The 19719-nt window shown below is 41.1% G+C and overlaps 1 protein-coding gene across 1 annotated transcript; it reads right to left on the minus strand.

The window, feature by feature from the left end:
* Nucleotides 1-335: 335 nt before the first annotated feature.
* On the minus strand, nt 336-10827 carry MED26 (mediator complex subunit 26). The gene is made up of 3 exons (XM_063290638.1): nt 10417-10827; nt 5844-5918; nt 336-2807 (listed from the first exon to the last, which is right to left on the minus strand). The coding sequence occupies exons 1-3, from the start codon at nt 10489-10491 to the stop codon at nt 1101-1103; spliced, it is 1857 nt and encodes a 618-aa protein (XP_063146708.1). The 5' UTR covers nt 10492-10827; the 3' UTR covers nt 336-1100.
* Between the last annotated feature and the right edge of the window lie 8892 nt (nt 10828-19719).

Here is a 19719-nt window from a genome sequence, read left to right on the forward strand (position 1 = left end):
AATATTAGAAAGCGACAGTGTATTTTGTGCAAATTTTTTTTTTATTTCCACATTTATATCACAATGTGTCCACTGAAAGGACCAATAGCAAAGTTGCTCCCTTCTGTGCCCAGGAACACAGAAGTCTAGTTACTGTACATTCACTAAGGCTGTTTTTGCAAGTCGCTTTTGTGATGGATATCCATAAGGCAAACAATATCTAAAGGAATGGTAACAAGTATATTTCCAGCATACAAACAGGCTTCTGTCTCCCCCTTCACAGGACATTTACAAACGAGTAGCACCCTCAGTACAAGTTGGAATTTTCTTTGTTAAACAAAAAAACCCACTTCCCCCCCCCTGCTTTCCCGTAGAAAATCTGCAGAAAGGGGTTAACGTGCTTAGGCTGGTGGTGCTGCTGGGAGAACTGTGAACACTTTTTGCAGCACTTCATAGATCTGAATTGAAACTGAAACCAGACTGCGCCCCGTGAGAGTCTACGGAATGCTGAGCCGAAGGTGGGCCTCTCTCTCCCTGGCCCTCCCTGCACCGCAGAGCGCATATCATTGCAAGCCACATCTCCACATCAGGGGGACTTTTGAAGAGAGATGTAATGCAAAGAAGAACTACCTACAGTTTTGCACAGTTCATTTTAAAACATCTCACTGCCATATTATTTCTTTTAAGAAAATCAAATCAAGACAAATAAATAGACTCAACTACTCTGTGTTAATGTTCCATTTCCACAATTACCCACCTGTACCTGCCTGCCCTTGGATCCTGGCATTCACAAATAGCTGGAAACAGTTTTCACCTTTTGAAAACTAACACTTCTGTTTTGCTTTGTTTCTAACAGCTGGCTTGCTAGAGTTTGGAACTCTACTCGTTTTTAATCAAACCTTTGTTATGCCTCCCTTTGCAATTTTGTTAGTAAACTGGTAGCAGCACTTCACAAAAAAGAAGTTTTAACAGGGGAGAAGAAACTGCCAGTGTCCAGCTCTCTGACACACCCTCTCTGCTTTGTGAGCCTCTTTCAGTGTGATGGGGTAGATGGGGGATGGCACAGCACCTGCCCACTTTACTAACCTGCCAGTGTAAAAAGCATCTTAGCAAAATTGTACTCAGTCTAGGCAGACATAAGGCAGGATGTTCAGGCGCCCCTCATCCCCATGTGGGTCGAGCGATATGCACTGCGTCCAATCATACCAGTTACCCTGTGTATCATAACATCCGTTCACGCCAGGCCAGTGGTGGCTGCATATCCTGTCAAGGTCATCCTGCGTCACCTCCCGCGTTACCCCAGGCAAGTCTGCAGGTTTGCTGTGGGGAGCCAGGACATGAGTTTTCCGGGCTTCTCTCCGAGTGCTTTCCTCCTGCTTTAAATATTCAGACATGAAGTAGTGAGCCCCCGGAGTCTGCACCCCTGAGGAGGACAACAAGCTACTCTGCCTGTTTAAATAGGACTGAATTATTTCATTCCGGGACAATTCTTTCCAATTTGTTTGTTCAAAGGGACTCTGCAGAGGCGGCTTCGGCTCTTGCTTATCTGTGCCTGTCCTGTGCTGCTCAGCAAGAGCAGGAAGATCCACCTGCAAAGAGTCCCTCTGTGCTAAAGGCTTGATCTCACCCGTCATGGGGTCAAAAGTCAGTCGCCGTTCTTTTTTTAACCGTACAGGCTTGACCCCGCCTTCCATCACCTGCCCATCCAAGTTGACCATGTAGTCTTTGGGCCGGTACTTTTTCTTCTTTTTGCTGTCAGACCCTGATGCAGCACTGTCGCTGTCCATCCTTGAAGCATCTGGTGATAAGTCAACCAAGGGTGCCAAAGACTCTATTGAATGGGAGCCTGCTCCACTGCCGGGAGAGGCCCCTGCACTGAGCTGAAGCTGGCCCTCGGGCACTCTCTGCTGCTCCTGGTCATGGAGGGGTGCCTCAGGGTCCACTTGATGAGATGCCTCCAGCCTCTTTGCTAGCGCTGGCTGTGGTGACAGCTGCACCAGAGAGGGGGGAGGTGGCGATAAGGGCACTGGAACATCCAGAAGAGGGGGCCTTGGACATGGGGCAAGCGTCAAATTCTTGGGGGAGTACGTGGCGTGTTGCCGAGCAAAGGTTTCCAGCCTGATGTTCCTGGGACTGAATGAGGAGCAACGGGGGCTCCTGGGTTGGTTGGCAGCGGCCTCCTCTGCTTTGTCGTGTGGGGGCGGTGGCTGCTGCTGCTGCTGCAGCATGGCTGTTTTCAGCAGTAAGGATGTCCCGGACGTTTTGAAGAGTCCTGGAGAGCTGGTGTGAGGGCGAACTGCGTTAATGGGGATCTTGCTCGGCTTGTCATTTTCACTCAGCTCATCCCTGTTGCTTTCTGGGCCTGGGAGGAGACTCACATCTGGAGGGCTAGGAAAACTCTCTGGGCTCCCACCAATCCCATTGGTGGGAGGTGGAGAAGAGTTTTGTAATACTTCATAACTGGCTTTGGAAACTTTTGCCAGCGGCAGAGGAAGTGGGGGGCCTTGGAGACCATCTTTGGGCTCACCTGGCCTCTTCCGGTTCCCTGGCTTTGGAGAGTGCAGCTTTTGGACATCATTTCTATTCTTCACATCTTGAATGGGTTTAGATCCAATCACGGCCCCAGGAGAAGTTTCCACTCGGCAGTTGTGTGCCCCACCATTGGCTGATCCAGGTGGATTTGGCAATCCTCTCAAGGTGGCCTCATTCTGTGAAACGGGCTCAATGAGCTTCTGCCAATTCCGCAACAGTTTTTTGGCCCGTTTGGCAAGCTCCTCATTCTTGGTTTTCTTCCTCACGTCATTGATGAGCTTCCCCAGCCGTGTTTCCTAAGGGTTTTTTTTTGTAAAGAACAACACAAAGAAGGTTATTTTATAACAGACCTCATGAAATATCATTAAAGGAGAGACTTCTTTTGTTCGCTCAATGGGTGTGTTCCAAGACGGCCTATGGCCCAGAACAGGAAAAAGAGTATAGGGCAATTCTATGAGTCTCTCTCTCTTAATCACAGTCAGAAAAGGGGAAAAAATGACAACACCACCAGAAGAAGTACAATTAAGGAGCAAGGAGCATGCTGTCATTTGCATGCAAGTATCCGTGATGTGAGGTGGAAAATTCTCCAGAAAACTTTCTTTGATTGTATATTTTCCTATAGAATTGTTTCTATGTTGAGAAATGACTACTTTGCTTAAATTAAGTTGTAATCCACAAAATGTAAACCAAATAGGGCAGACGTATTTTGATACGATTCTAACCAACTATAGCATGAAATCATGTTTTTCATAGGATTAACAATTCAGGTATGCTAAAATGAGAACATCAGAACAATCTTTAATACTTTAAGAACTACTGGTAGCCCTTGACTTACAACCATTCATTTAGCAACCATTCAAAATTATGCTGGTGCTGAAAAAAGTGACTTACAGCCTGTCTTCGCACTTATGACTATGGCAGCGTCCCCATGGTCGCATGATCAAAATCTGGGCACTTGGCAACCAGCATGTATTTGCAGCATCTCAGGGTCATGTGACCGCCATTTGCCACCTTCTGACAAGCAAAATCAATGGGGAACCGCATTAACGACCATGTGATTCACTTAAAGGCCACAGCAAAAATGTCGTGACATTGGGTGTGGTCACGTGATGCCTTGCTTAATGACTGCACCCACTTAATGATGAATTTTCCAGTCCCTGTTTTGGATGTTAAGTCAAGGACTGCCTGCAGTATGGTATAATGGTCAAGGTATTGGGCTAGGAGTAGAGAGACCCACATTCAAATCCACCCACAACCACAGAAGCTCGCTGGGTGACTTTAAGCTAGTCACTCACTCTCAGTCCAGCCTACTTCACAAAGCTGTAATTGTAGGGAAAAATAGAAAGAAGTATTACCATGTATACCACCATGGACTTCTAAATCAAATAAATTATCATCTTCCTAAGTATCTAATCAATGCAAAGCCACTGTTATATTTTCAAATATGTACATTAATTTCCAAATAAATATTTGGCTTTGTTTGAATATATTCCTAACATTTATAATATTAAAGCTATGCTAGGTACATTTTTTTCAAATACTTCAGTTCAACTATTTTTTAATATTGCACTGAAAAAATATTTTGTATAGCATTTGTATCAAACCTATTTGTTAAATAAGTAAAAAACCAAATTGGTAAGGAAAGCAGAAGAACGTTTTCCAGTTAATTTTTTTTCAAAATCCATAATTACACTAAATACGTATATGCACAGAAATCAAGTACCTGCAAAATATCCTTACTAAGACTGATCCCATCCAAATGTACCTTGAAATGGCTGAGTAAATCAAGCTGGTACCATCATAAGTGGATCAAATTAAAGAAAGGAGGTGCAAGTCATTCTGCACTTAATAAATAAAGCAGGGTAGCAGAGAATCATCTCAACTGTAAATGGAGTTTGTAGTGTCAACCAGTTATAGGTTACACTCCCTATTTCTGACTGATGCTGGCAGAGAAAGCTGTGGGCAGCTTCCATGGAATTCCACAGGCTATAGCAGTAGGTGAGCTGTAACAAGTTCAGACAAGCTGTCAGTGTTCTTAGCGGTAGCATTCTTTGTATGAGTCGATTTTTTTTATAGCAAGGAGAGTCTAAAATCCATGAGCTGTCACAGAATATGGACAATCATACGCAACTTTTTCCTATTCGCTAAGGCTCAAAGTGATCTAACTGCAAATGTTCAGAGAAATTAACTGCAAAAGTTTGGCATGAATCTGCCCTTGCTTGTTGCATTTCCTAAAAGTGATTCTTATCAAGTTCCATCTGGTTAAGATAATAATTTTGACCATAATATGTAAGGTAAAGAACTGAAGCCTCTGTTTTCTGTTACATACAGAGGGCTGAATCTTCTTAGGAGGTAAGAAGTGAAAGCAGTGCTTTCTTTTTGTGAGGCTGTACGTTTAATTATGTTTATTATTCTTAATCTCATTTATATTACTCTCATTTTTACTTGTATTTATTTTCACACATTAAATCAGACTGGGGAGTTTCCAATCAAAGCCTTGAATAATAAAAAATATTTATGGTATGTTCCAAGCCCATCCTGATAAGCTCCTAGTGTATTTGTCTGGTTTAAAATGGCTCACATCTGTATCAGCCACAATAACTCACTGCTTGGGTGTTCTTCCCTCCTCTAATCAACAGACGGAGTGGACAGAGGAAGGTGAGAGCTACTTGAAAAAAAAGCCACACAATCAAAAGTCAGTTCTGCCTTAGTATGGCATATATACGTCCATAGTCAATAGACATTATAAAATTCCAAAACCGAAAAATAGTAAAACGCATTTTAAAAAATGTTTACAGGAACTATAAGAAACAGTAATATTTGGCTTCAATCAGCCCGTGCTGGGCTTGTCTTATTTTTACCTTGTCAGGAAAAAGTATCTAAAGAGAGGATGCAATATTACCAAGAAATGAGAGGTCAAACCACCTTGACTCTGCCACAAATTTGGATGAGCAGCTTCCTCTGCCCTACCATGGTGGAGGTGAGATTAAGGCAACTACAGAATGTCAGTCAAGGGGACTGGGTTATCTGGGAATATAAGGTTGTGTATGGGTTTTCTGAATCCTGGGACATCTGGAGCTTCTTTGGCCTTCAGAGGCAGATCAGTAAAATCCTCCACTTTTTTGCTGCTTCTCTTAACTACACAGTGCCAAAACAGCCAGGGCACGTTTCTGTCAATCAGTGTATTAAAAAAAGCTAAATATCTGGGACAAATGATGTAATACATACATTTCCTCCTACAACTTTAAACACCATGCCTAATTTTGGCAACTTCTCTAGTATTCTATGCTTTTTTTCTGATCAAGAAAAGAATACTTGCTGTAGGAACAAACCTCAAGTGCCTCTTTGGTGATGGGGTATTTCTCCAAGCTGGAGATCACTTCCAGTACTGCCACCATGTTATGTATCTGTGGAAAAAACGAACAGAAAGTAAGTATCGTTTCAGAGAAGAACTTACGTTTTAAGTACACCATGTTACATCACATTGGACAGTAGCACTGCCATGTGTTAGTGGACTCCCTGGAATCTACAACACGAGAGTTGAAATATTTGAAGCAGGTAGTGCCAAAAGATGATGCCTTTTCTGTCGAAAATATCTTTGTCTGGAACTCTTTTTTCTACTTGTGGTTGCCTATTTTTTTTTTGGTGCTAAGTGAACACGTTCCTAATTCCCTGGTTTCCTTAGGTGTCACCCTGTAGACATATGGCTTAAGTTGATCTTTTACACTGTCACCTTACTGCACCTCATCTTATTACGACACTCTAACTTTTATTATTGCCAAATTGCAATTTTATTCTCAAACTCAGTTAAGTAAAGCACCTTGATTATTCTACATGAAGAATGGCTAGAAAAGGTGTCCAACAAATAAAACACATCGCTAGAACTGCCATAAATAGGATGTCTTTTGGCAGCAGCACTGGCTCCCAACATCAAGGTGTGGTGGTTACGATTGTTTGTTCCGCTGGGCATACCAGATGCTATGTCACAGGCCCAGTGACCCGCATCATAAACTTGCACCTTCCTAACTTTGCATACAATTAACATGAGATGTTCACACACGCACGCACACGGAACTAAACGCATTTCCACATTTTCCATCATTCTCATCTTTTCTCCCATGACACGCAACCGAAATCTGCAGTGGGCAGTTTCTCGACTATTCCCCTAGTAGGAGTGAAACCCTTGACTGGCACATTTTTTAAGATGGATGTTCTCCAACCACACTGTCCCTTACTTTACAGAATGCTTATGAAAAAGACCGCTAAAGAAGAGAGTACTGTGAAGTTTCCTGCAGAAAAGGTAAATTAAATAAATGAATAATCTATGGTTGGCAACAGTGGGGCACATTCATTAAGGCCAACTAAAAAGTCCTAAGTTCATCAGCAAGCCATATTTTTTATAAATAATCCTATTACAACAGAATGTAAGGATTGGAAGGTATCTTGGAGGTCATCTAGTCCAATCTAGTGCCCAGTACAGGAAGCCACTACAATTGTTTTAGACTAATTTGCCAGACCAAAACAGCTGTCTACAACGTGTGCCTACAGAAAGGAACACTACCCTAAAGGAGAAGCATTCTACTGCACGTGGCGCTAAGGTAGAGAACACGAGTATGCTACTTTTTAAACAAATATCTTTATATATTACCTCCTATTGTATAAAAGTGTGGTTTCAAATTTAAAAAGAAAAAATTATCAGCTAAGAATGAGGCTGAGTAGGAAAAGACAAGAAAATAAATGTGCTTTGACACAATTACGGATAGTCCTCGACTTATGACCACAATTGGGACCAGAACTTTGGTTGTTAAGCAATGTGGTCATTAAGTGAGGCACCACATGACCATGCCCAATTTTACAAACTTTTTGCCATGGTCATTAAGTGAATTACTTGGTCGAATCCGGCTTCCCCCATTGATTTTGCTTACTGGAAGCTGGCTGGGGAGGTCGCAAATGGTGATCATGTGACCCTGGGGGTACTGCAACTGTCATAAATACATGCCATTGCCAAACAACTGAATTTTGATAATGTGACCGCAGGGACACTGCAACAGTCATAAGTGTGAGGACTGGTCACAAGTCACTTTTCTCAACGCCATCGTGACTTTGAATGGTCGCTAAACAAATGGTAGTAAGCTGAGGACTACTTGTACTCTGCTTTATTTAGTATGGGGTCATCTGAATCCACCAGAAAACAGCAGTAAGATATCACTTCAAAGTGCCTGGAGGCAAAAGTTATCACACAGCAACAAAATATGTGTTTAGACAGACTTCACACAAAGCCTGCCACAGTACTAAAATCATATTAACTCAACTGCAAAAACATTTAATGTCTATAGAAAGACAACAAATGAGAACCAGTATAGCATTTAAGGTATTCTCAGACAAGGACTGGGAGAGTCACGTTCAGTTCCCTTTCAGCCATGAAAGCTCACTGAGTGACTTTGGCCTGTCACTCTGTCTCAATCCAGCCAATTCATAGGGTTGTGGTTATGAGGAAAAAGAACTGGAGGGAGTACTATGTATGCTGTGTTGTGGTCCTGAGGTGAAGTGGAGCATACATTAAAACGATCAATCAATAAACAGCCATAGATACAAAAGAAAAAATGCTCCATCTTCCTGACATATATCTCAAGAATACATATTTCTGATAAAGCATATGCTATCCTCCAAACATCTGAAATACAATACGATAATTATTCTTATTAATGCCACAGAAAATGTAGCATTGTATTAATAGCATTGTACTAATCAGTCAACTACATATGGCTCAAGTGAACAATAAGCCACATGCTTAAAAGGAAAAGCCAAAACGGACATAAACATACAAATATATTCAGACTTTCTAAAGAGAATGGAAGTTTAACTGAAGCCTGGAAGAGCCAAATAGGCTCTTCTACAACATCATCTTTCACATGTCTTGTATCTTTATATCCCTCCAAAATAGTAAAGTGACTATTTCCATAGATAGAGAAGAGAGAAGCCCACCTGGACTATCTCTTTTCCCCAATTTACCCCACAATGATACACCCAGTGAACACAGATGCACACACACCCGTCGCTCTGTTTATGCCAAAGAAGGTCCACATAAACCAATGGAGGATCTAGATAAGTCAAAACCTTCTCAGAGCTGCCAAACAAGAGTGACTAGTAAAACAAAGGCCTGAGTTGAAATATGGTAAATGATAAACATCCAGGAATTCTTAACAAAGGCCTATCACAGTGATTCTAGTTCTGTTTAATATAACTGTCAATATAAATTTTCTAGATCTTATGCCTAACACATTTTGAGAATTATTTCCTTCCATCAGCTCTTGTACATATGTGTCTTTAATCTGGGAAGCTTCCATGCAAAGATAAACATAATTTCATACACACCTTCCATTGGGCCTCATTTTTTTCTCCAATACAAAATAAGCAACACACACACACACACAATACCAAATGAGTAATTTGCAACAGAGTTACTCTAATTGCTCACTAGAGCTACTGCATTATCAGACAAAATGTTTTTTGATTAAGTAAAAGAGGTAACATTTTTGATTCTCCTAGAAATGTAATCAATAAAAATAAACTCATTGTAATGAGTAAGAAGGAAGTCCAAAGATTCAGGTTAACAAGGCTCCTCTGCATAAATAAAATCCATCTCAACCCCTCAAAAGCCGGCCAATATTACTGCAGAATTATCTGCCGTTATTTTGCTATAATCAAAAAGATGGGTCAAGAGGGAAAGACCAGCACAGAAAGGAATGGCTGCAGAAAATGTGGGCTGGGAGTGGAGGAATTAGGAGATGCAGCAAACTGAAATAATAAATAATTTTACAAATTTTAAGAGTACAGCTCAGGACCCACCCCCATTCTACAATAGCACTGGGGTTGGGATGAGTAGAACAAAAACAAGAATTTCCCTGCCCAGACCCACAGACAATGAAGTATTGCACAAAGTGGATTCACACATACCTAACACATGCAAGATTAGGGACAAAACACAAAAGCAAAGCAAGGCAAGGAACAGATGCTATTATGCTAGCAAATGTTAGTACAGAATGCATAGATGCTCTGAGAAGGAGGTATGGTGAAGTATTTCAAGAAGCCCTTGAAACAGAAAATATTAGCCAAAAGCTCACAAGCCTCCTTCCTCAGCTCCAGCAAGTACCAAATTCTTGCTCACTGGCAGACCATCACTGTCCAGCTCTGAGCCATACTGCATGGGTTATGCTATTCTGAAGAAGCAGAAGCGGGGAGGGAAAAATGGTGTCAGACAGAAAACACTGTTTGGGTATCTGGGGAAAAAGAATGCGAGTACAGTAAATGATCAGCAAAGGGCTAAGAAAAAGAAAATAAACCTCAGGCAGCATTAACTATTGGGCATTACAAAATACAGTTCTGAAGCATTATAAAAGAACCAAAGAGGTTTTGGAAGGGAGCTGCAGATAAGAAGCTTGGTCAATCCTTTTCTTGCAGTACCAACTTTTTGGCAAAACACTGGGGTGGGGGCTGAATTGCTCCATTAGGCACACAAGTGGAGGAACAAAAAGAGAAGCTGAGAAAGCAAAGAGATTCCACAATCAAGCATTGAAATCCTTCCTGCCTCCACCCCTATCAGGTATGGTTTATATATAGATATCCACAGACTGACTCACACTCTCTCTCTCACACACACACATATCCAGATCTAACTACAGGAATCCTGCCCCTAAGCAGGATAAAGATGGTTCCCATTCTCAATAATCCTTGACCAAGGCTTCTACAGCCGGGTGCCCTACACGTGTGCTGGACTACAATCCACCATGCCTAAATCAGCATGGCTATGTCACCTGGGACTAATGGGGGCTGTAGAGTAATAGAGCGACACAAAATTAGTTTGAGACAGGCTGCCCGCTCCCTGTTCATTTACGCTTTACTCACATTGCTGTTGGGGTCGATGGCCTGCAGCAGCCGGTCCCTGATCTGCTGCGGGGACGGTCCCGGAGCCGCTGTCATTGCCTCCCTGGGGGAGGAGGAGCCCCGGGCCCAGCAGAGTGGGGGCGAGAGGAGGCCCCACCGTCCTCCCCTCCTCCCTCCCTCTCTTTCTCACTCGCCGGCCTCGCCGCGGGGCAACTGGAGCCGCATGTTCCGCCGGGCCCACGCGCCCCACAGACCCGGGGAAGGAAGGATATCACAACTGCTCGGGGAGAACTGGAAGAAAATAGCGTGGCCCGACTCGACCTAGACCCGCTCGGGCCGCGGCTCTGCTTCGCTCGGCTCCACCGAGGAGACGGAGGAGGAGGCCAAGCTCAACTGTGGGCAGGAGCCAGCCCCGCGCGGTGCATCCTGGGACACGCCCGACGCTGACGGCGACCGACGCACGGACGCAGAACGTCGCGTCTGTGACGACACGACGCAGGGCGTCGGGTGCTCCCGCCAAGCCTATTGAGAGAAGGTGGGGGCCGCGGGGTAGAGCAAGGGTGTGGGCTGAGCCTTGTGTTTGCCCACAGTGTGCATCCGCGAGAGGCACTCGCGCGCGGGAAAAGTCTGAGCTGTCCGCGCCTGCGCAGAAGAACCCGCGGTGGCGGCTCGACAGGGTAGAGTGCAAGAGCCCGAGGCGGCGTGGAGGGGGGGGGCGGGGTTGGAAACGGCAAAAAGGCGGGAAAAAGGGGTTGCTAGGAATGCTCCTCCGTTTCTCTCACTCGCTTCTGCTGACCAGATAGTTTTGGTTATTTTCATTATATCCCGTTTGTAATGTCCGAATATATTCTGTCTTCGCGCCTCATACCCGTTATGTCAGATCTATGTCCTCTCATCTCGCTGGTAATCAAACCGACTCTCACTTTATTTACAGACTAATAGTAAGCAAATGGTACTTCTGAAGGGATAAAGCAATTTCTCACTCGATCGTCTTGGAAGGCGGAGAACGTTTTCCATCCTCTCAGGATCTTTGTCCCTAGTGGGCACCATTATCACTGAAGACCACAATTCCCAATGGCATAGGTTTAATGAATCCAAGTTTGAATTCAGCTGTCACTTTAATACATTTCTCATTCCAGCACAACTAACCAGAGGTACAAACTGTTGATCGACACAATTTTCCGAAGTAATGGAAGCAGAGAGGTTATCAATATTAGTAAAAAGATAGTTAAACAAAAATGATCTTGTAGCTCCTTGATTCTGGATAGATCTCCCAATATGGAAAATAGAAAATAGGTGAAAAGTTATTTCATACTTCTCCCAGCTTACACACAGCTCCTCTTTCTTTCTTACTTTATAACCTAAAGGTGTTGGACCTTTAGGTGTTTATAACCTAAAGGTGTTCATCCATCTTGCATTGGATTATTGTTACAATTTAGAAAACAGTTTGGGGAGGAATCTAGTTGTCTCTGGCAGTTCTTGATCATGGAAGTTCACGTCCTGATTCTTGGTACTTTTATACATCAGTCATACTGCGATCTTCTCATTTTTGGCACCTCATTGTTTCAGCCCACCCTCGCAGGCTGTTGCACATCCATGCATCTGTGCATTCAGATGGACTGTATGGACCGTTAGACTGAGCATTCATCATATAGTTCATTAAGCTTATTATACATCATGATCACTAGAAAAGGTAATTTGCTGAGCAAGTCTGTAAATAGGCTACATTCTGTTCAAAATGGATTCTCCCTTTCAGTTAGCCCTTGGTTTCTGTATCTGAAGTACCCTTTTAACAGAGCACATTTACTCTTGTAATTTAGATAATCAATGGCAGAATTCCCCAAAGTATACACAGATGCCATAACAATCTCTTGGTAATTAAGCATTAGGGTGTTTGTTTTCTATCTGAAACCTCAATAATAAGGTAAAATGTGGGCATATTTGGAGCATATTGTATTGGTTTATCACTGAAGTAGTCCTAGGTAGCCCTATAAAATGCAGTCAACCTTGGATTTTGATCCAAAGTCCAGTCCTCAAAGTATGTTAAACACAAATCCACTAGAATATCAGGAGGTCCTAATACAAGTCACTAAAGCTTGCTATTCTTTCTCCTTTCTGTATTAAGGGGTGGCTGATCAAGCATATACATGTTTATGTGGGTGTATTCATAAACTTATTTTAGAAATGCATTATTTTCTAATGCTTATTCCCAAGAAAATATGGTGATCATTTATCTTAAAATGCCAGCAGAAGCAAACTTCATTTTATTTCTGTACTCATTATGAAATGTTGATATGTGAACCTAAAATGTGGAACCTATTCAGATTATTCTTAGAAAAAAGAAGGAATAGGCCTGTAAGAGAGCAGCATAATATAGAGAGAATGCATACAGATTTGTGTTAGGTTTTGAGGATAGAAACTTGTTGAAAGCATACAGGACAATATACCACAGATTGGCCACCCATCTGGAAAAGATGAATAGTGCTTTCTTAATGCAAATGACGACACTTTCATAGACAACTTGGTATTAATGGGGAATTTCAATCTGGTAGAACATCTGACTGATTAAAAACTTCCCTGGCTGGCAGCTTCATTTGAAAAATTCAAGAAGACTGATATCTTGTCTTTCTGCCTATGAATGGCACTCCAAACATCATTGTCTCACAGAAAGTACTTGATGAAGTCCAAATGGCAGGAATGTTACAGGTAAATCAATATGTTGTCTTAGAATTTGTAATAGTGGGGGATATAAAACTCATGTGTGTTGCACTATAGGAAAAACTTGCAAAGGACAGAAAACTTTGAGCAGAAATTCTGAAGTAATTAAGGATTGAGGGATGGAAGATATTATGCATTGAAATACTTAATGCACAATCACATATTTTATCTATGAGAATGAAAAATGGGAGATATCTAGAGAAGACAGTGTGGCTGCATAGGAACATTACATGATAAATTAAACATTTATAAGAGGTAATAGCAAGTAAGAATACAACAGAGGAACTGCAAGATAAAACAAAAATTTATTTGGCTATGTCAAGTAAAAAGTCAAAGCAGGTCTTTGAAAAAAAGGGGGTTTCCTGGATGCATCCTGGATGCATAGAATTTCTATGCATTCTTGGCAATTCATAGAAATGGTTTGCCTGCCTTCCAGGATTTTCCCCTAATTTCCCAATCTATTTCAGAGCTGTGGGATTATCTGTTGAGGACCAAAAAGCACCTCCTATGCTACTTGATCTTTTTTATCCAGAGACTCAGATGCTTTTACTTCTATTGTTCACTTTCCTGCTTTGATTTTTCTGGAGCTTAATCCTAACTTACCAGCTAGGCTTTGAGCAAGGAGGATATGTATGGGTGTGTGAATCAATGGAGTTTAGGACTCCCCAAAACTACTGTTTCTATACATTATACTTTCTAACAAGGCTTGACCAGTTCAGCAAAGTTTGGCCAGTCCTACTGCACTGTACTTGCACTTGCTGGCACTTTTCCATCAAAGAGTCCCTCTGGTGGGAGGAGATGGGCAGTGACAAATTTGATAGATAAATAAATAAAGGGCCTTCGCCTTATCCAGTTCACATGGGAACTATCTGTTGTATTGGGAGCTGCCTTTTGTTGTGTCTTCATTCTGGTACTTTTCCACGTGGTTCATAGACTGAAATATTTCTGAGGACAACTTTCTGCCTTTTCAGCCTGTTTTGAGTAAGTCTCACATATTCCAATTTTCTGAAATATGTTAATTTGTACAAGTACATGGCACAAAGCTACACGTTATTACTATGCCGTGGCATTATATAGTAATCAGCATTATATGCTAGTGACAATATACTAGTATTAATATATCAATACCTTGTTAACATATTCTGACAGTATTCCCTAGAGGTTTCCGATCCAAATACTAACCAGAGCAAGATAATAATGGAAAGAGTAGGCACTATTAAGGAAAATAGTGAAAGGTTGAACTATTTTGCTTCCATCTTCTCCCATGGTTTTGCTGACTTGTGTTGTGGTTTTTAACCCCAGCTGCATTTTTGTAAGTATGTTTTTATTGTTTTATATTTATGTTTTTAATTATTGTTAGCTGACCAGAGTCATGAATCTGAGAGGGGTGGCCATATAAATAAAAAGTTATATTTTACTTTAAATAAATAGATAAGAGTTACAATAGATGGATGGAGTTATATTCTACTTTCCCATATACCCAGTTATACATCTCCAACCCAGACTGAGCCAGTAATGCAATGGAAGTCCTTATCCAGTACCCAAGGTTGTAAGGAACTGGATGGGAAAGACAGACTAGAGTTCAATCCCAGCAAGACTGTGCTACTCCTCCATATAAGATCCAGGGGAGCATGTCAGAGGGTGGGAAAGGAACAAACAAGCACAGTTCCCCCTCCAACTAAAATGATACTTATTTTTACACTGTTTTTAAGTAAATAATTTGTTTATTCCTATTGTACAGTAGCTTCAGACTAATAGATTTACATACAGAGTGTTTTCATTTCCTTAGCTGTCTCGCTTGTTTGCTCCCTCCTTTCCTTATCTCATGCAGATGCTACTTATCATGACTTGGTTATTCCAATTCTGTTAGGCAGTACAGTAGTTTCACTTTCAGGCTTGTTTTTAGCCTAGAGAGGCGATGGAAAAGAGGGAAGAATACCTTTCCTGAGCCTCTTAGAAGTCCACCATCCTGATCAAGCTTTTCCTTACTGACCTCTGGTCTGTGTTTTTTCTAAATGTAGCTTCAGTCCTTTTCACCAGTCAGTCTGCTCTGTAGATCTCCCTTTCTCAATCTTGCTTGCTCTTAACTGGGTTCTGTTGCACATTCCTCCTTCCTCCAGGGATCCTCTCTCCGAATGTGATGCCTGCTTTTCCTAGCAACTTCAGTCCTTCCTCCTAAATTCATACAGTGTCTCCAGTCCATACTGCACAAACACAACACCAACCTCCCCTCATTGCTTAACAAATCTTCCCATTACACCAAAACGCAGACTGCTTGCTCACAGGTGTCTTAATTAGGCATGAAGTTTCTAGGCATCTACATGATACTTTGCATGGAATTTTCAAATAAACAAAAATCATAACCTTGGGATCAGATTGCAACCACCATCTCAGTCAGGGCAGCACACTCTGCCCCAGAGACCAAGGACATGTTGTTTCTCAGCAATAGCACCCACCTGTGGAAGATCCTCCCACAAAAATCCAGATGGCTCCATTACCTATAGGAAACTAATACGCAGAAGCACATTCATTTTTGACCTGTCCTAATTAGACCCCTTACTATTATTTCCCTGGTTATAATAATTTATCAAGGGTTTTGATAGGTTTAGGGATTATTGAAGTTGATATAAAGAAGGCAGAGCAGAATTTTTGTATCTCCAGACTGACTTTTTTGGAAAAAGCTTGGCAGCCTATCTCAGAATTCATCTAATCAGAGTTATCATTTAAGGGCAGCACTCAATTGCATAACTCAACTTCAAAAGGCCGATGGAGGCTATGAGTAGAGACCTGTTCTTATTTACCTTATGACAAATTTTGAGAGCCTTCATCTAGACTGTTTCAGTTAGTTTAAAAAGCTATGCCAAAGCAGAATTTAGAAGATTGAATTTAAAAGACTGGGAGTGAAGCATAAGGCCAAACTGCCATATATAGTAATTAATCCCTTCTCTATTTTATTTAGCCCTAAGACTTCAAAGGTAGAATTAAGGAATGATCCTTTTTACCTTTTGCATTAAAAAGTATGTAACTATTACAGCATGAATGTTAGCCTTACATCATATGGTGAGTTTGTGTATATTTGGACCCCATCTCCAGATTATTCCTATTTATTTAATATACTACATCTTGCAACTCTTGGCAATTCATCAATTATAAGATACAACATTAAAGTATGTGTGATAAGTTTAAGTTAAAATTAAGCTAAATTGAAATAATACAACACAGCAGTGACAATATCACTATTCACCCCAAAGCCCTCCATAATAACAGAGTTTTAACTAGCTTCTGGAAGGCTGTTACAGTAATGATGGTGCCAATTTCACCCCCAATAAGAAATTCCAGAGGACTGGGGCTATCACAGACAGACAATCCAAATAACATGTAATTAGTGTACTCTGTAATGGCTATATATTTTTATACCAAGAGATAAAATGTAACAGATCTCTGTGAACAGAACAGCAAGCTTATCTGGCACAAAGGCCAACATTTTAGTTTAGGTTTTTTCATTGAGAGTATTAGACACTTTTCCACAGAAACAGAAGAAACAATGAGCTGTTTAGAGACAGAAATGTAGTTTAGCTGAATACCTTCTCAACTTTCTCTGAAGTCAAATGAAAGCAACAAAATGCTTTCAGTTCAGAGAGCTACTTCTGAAGCCCTAAGAAGCAAGGAGGTATTTCCATGGGCAACAGAAGAGCCTATAGAACTTCTAGATGGTAGGTAAACAAACAAACCCATCCATCTAGTAGATGGTCCAGTAACTACAGTTGGCTTCCAACTGGTTAAAACTAAACTACTGTGAATAAGCTGGTGCTGTGCAAGTCTCATGACACCTTAAACAAGTTTTAGATTCACATACCATGCTCAGTCCACCATGGTTCATCTTAACTACATTCGTTGAGAAAATCTGAATGGCCCAATTTATATATATCTAAACCATACACAATGGCAAACCACTTCTGAAATCTTGCCAAGAAAACTAGGAACTAGTCAAGGCAGTTGCCAGGAATCGACGACTCAAAGGTACAACCCCCCCCAAACCCCATACATCCTGGATTACAAACTGTGATTGGATTCACATATTGCAGAGTGTACTCTGTGAAACCAGGCAAGATAATTCACCCAGGCCTTCGGTGAGGAAGAGTGAGACCCCTCACTCCATCATGCTTGCCATATTTTATCTTTATTTTTTATTGATTTTATTGTAATTTCTTCTGATTGTTGTGAGCCACCCAGAATCATTGAGAGTTGGGCTGCATATAAGTTTAATAAATTAAATTATATAACACTAAGCACTTATCTTTTATTAACATTTGAAGTATTTGCCCCAAGAAATGCATAGAACATACAACTCATGGAGCACAGAACAGAATCTAATTTGTCATACCTGTCATGAGTAAGGATGGCGAGCAGGGGGCTCCTTTCCAGACTGTTAAGCGCATGCGTAGCACTGAGGAATTGGTGAGCCATTCCAAGAGGCACAGATTGGGACCACCTTAACCTGCAGGGTTTATATGGCTGGGTTTTTCCCACGCTTGTTCAGTTTGTTAGGATTACTGTTATGTATTAGCAATAAAACATTAGAGAACAGTTCCCTGTCTCAGAGTGTTTCCTGGGAGTCAGGACAATACCCAAGACTTCTGCCCTTCTCAGTAGATAAGATTACACACTTTTTTCTGCCTGCACCTTTGGTTGGTAGTAAAATCTAAAGAGATACATGAAGTGCTTTTATTTAATTTAAAAGTAATGAACATTTTCAAAAATCACAGTGGAAGCTCTGAAGAAACTCATAGAAGCATATAGGCAAGTTCCTTGTTTCCAGAAGTTCCATAGACACAGACTCTTTAAAGAAGCAACTATCAAGCAATTAATATTTTGCTTGCATTTCAAATCCCTTTTGCTCAAAGAGTTTTGTTTTCCAATGCTGATTGTCTCTCTAGTGACTACTAACCTAAATCTATAGGGGTTCACATTAAATTGTATTTACCAAATGCTTTCATCTCGTTTTAAGTTCAGTAAGGATTCAGAGTAACAGTAATCATGAGTTCTCTAGTAAAATTAGTTGAATTGAGTTCCAATGAATTTTTAAGATTTCAGGACCACCTGGTAGAAATTATAGATTCTAGCAACTGCCACTTACCTTTCTATCTTATGAGAAATCTGCAGAAAGTTATCTCAAAGGCTCAAAGATCTTAATAGTAACCCTGTTTTGACCACAAAGTTGATGGTTTTCACTGTTCTGGTTTGAATGAAACTTTTAACTTGGTATGATCCACTTTCCATAATCAGAATGGTACCTAACTTTTGTCTGGAAGCTGAATATCAATTTCATTCTTGACCAAAGGGATGTTTGGACACTTCTCTAGAATCCTAAATACAATCCATTAGCAAAGTATATTAATTACTTAAATCCACAGATGTTCAAGTATCAACATGTCATCTCACCTACACCAGTCTTCTGAGTTGGCTAGCTTTGAATAGAGACTGGCATTTGACTTGACTGCTCTAGGAGACATCTTGAAAGGAATACAAACCATAAAGTTAGCCACACGTCTAATGTTTTTTAAGAGCAGCTTTCCTCCATTTCTGTGTCTTGCATATTACAGCTGTAAAGGCACAATGTGAATTCTGCCCTCACCCTTCCCATGAAGCTTAATAGGGAAGCAACAAGAATCAGGCCCCAGTCCGACAGAATAATTTACCTACTATGTAAGGATGCCTCCCTCCTCCCACCATTTGACATTCAGGAGGGAAGTGAAAACAATCCTCACTTGCTGAGCTGCTGATGCTGTGTTATTTTATCACTTGTAAAATGTAACATTTATCATTTTGATGACTTCTATTATTGGGTGCCTTGCCTTTGTGAGCCAGCCAAAGGCCCATGATTGGGATGACATAAAAAGTAAATTTCTTAGCTGGGGGTTTGCCTTAGTCCCTCATGAGCACCTCTTTGATTCTTTTACTCCATTTCACCTAAGTGCTCAAAAGGAAGGTACTCTTCCAGGTCAAGTTAATAGGGTGAAAACAACAAAAAGCACACCAGTTTCTGTCTGCCAAGAGTCTGGCGTATTTTACCCAGAGTGGTATTTCCTCTAGATCTGCGCATTATCTCTATGTTTTCTTTTTTTTTTTTTCACTCAATTTTTCAGAGAGCTCAGTGAGATTGTTTTCCTTATGTCTGCCCTAACCCTTTCTGCTCAGGAAAAAGAGCTCAGTATAGAGAATAATCATTGTATTTATTTTCTACAACTTTGAGTCCAAATGTTCAGACAGTCTCTTCTTATATAAGGTAAGAAAATTTTCCGATATTCCACAGAAAGATGATTCAGAGATTACTCTAACTTACCAGGGATATCCTCCCATTTCAAGCATCATTACAGCTTTAGACATGGACATCCCCTCAGATGTTTATGCTGACTACCTGGGTCTACTCCAATTCACTATTACCAGAATAAGATATATTTATCAGCTATTGTCCGTTGGCAGTCTCATACAGCGGGCCTTGTACAGAACATTCCACCCAATCCTAGAAACTGCTTTTGGACATCAATTTACTTTCGGCATCACTCTCCCTTGATCAGGAACAGGAAAAAAAGACTTAGCGTACAT

This window comes from Candoia aspera, chromosome 1 (assembly GCF_035149785.1).
Source record: "Candoia aspera isolate rCanAsp1 chromosome 1, rCanAsp1.hap2, whole genome shotgun sequence".
Lineage (NCBI taxonomy): Eukaryota > Metazoa > Chordata > Lepidosauria > Squamata > Boidae > Candoia > Candoia aspera.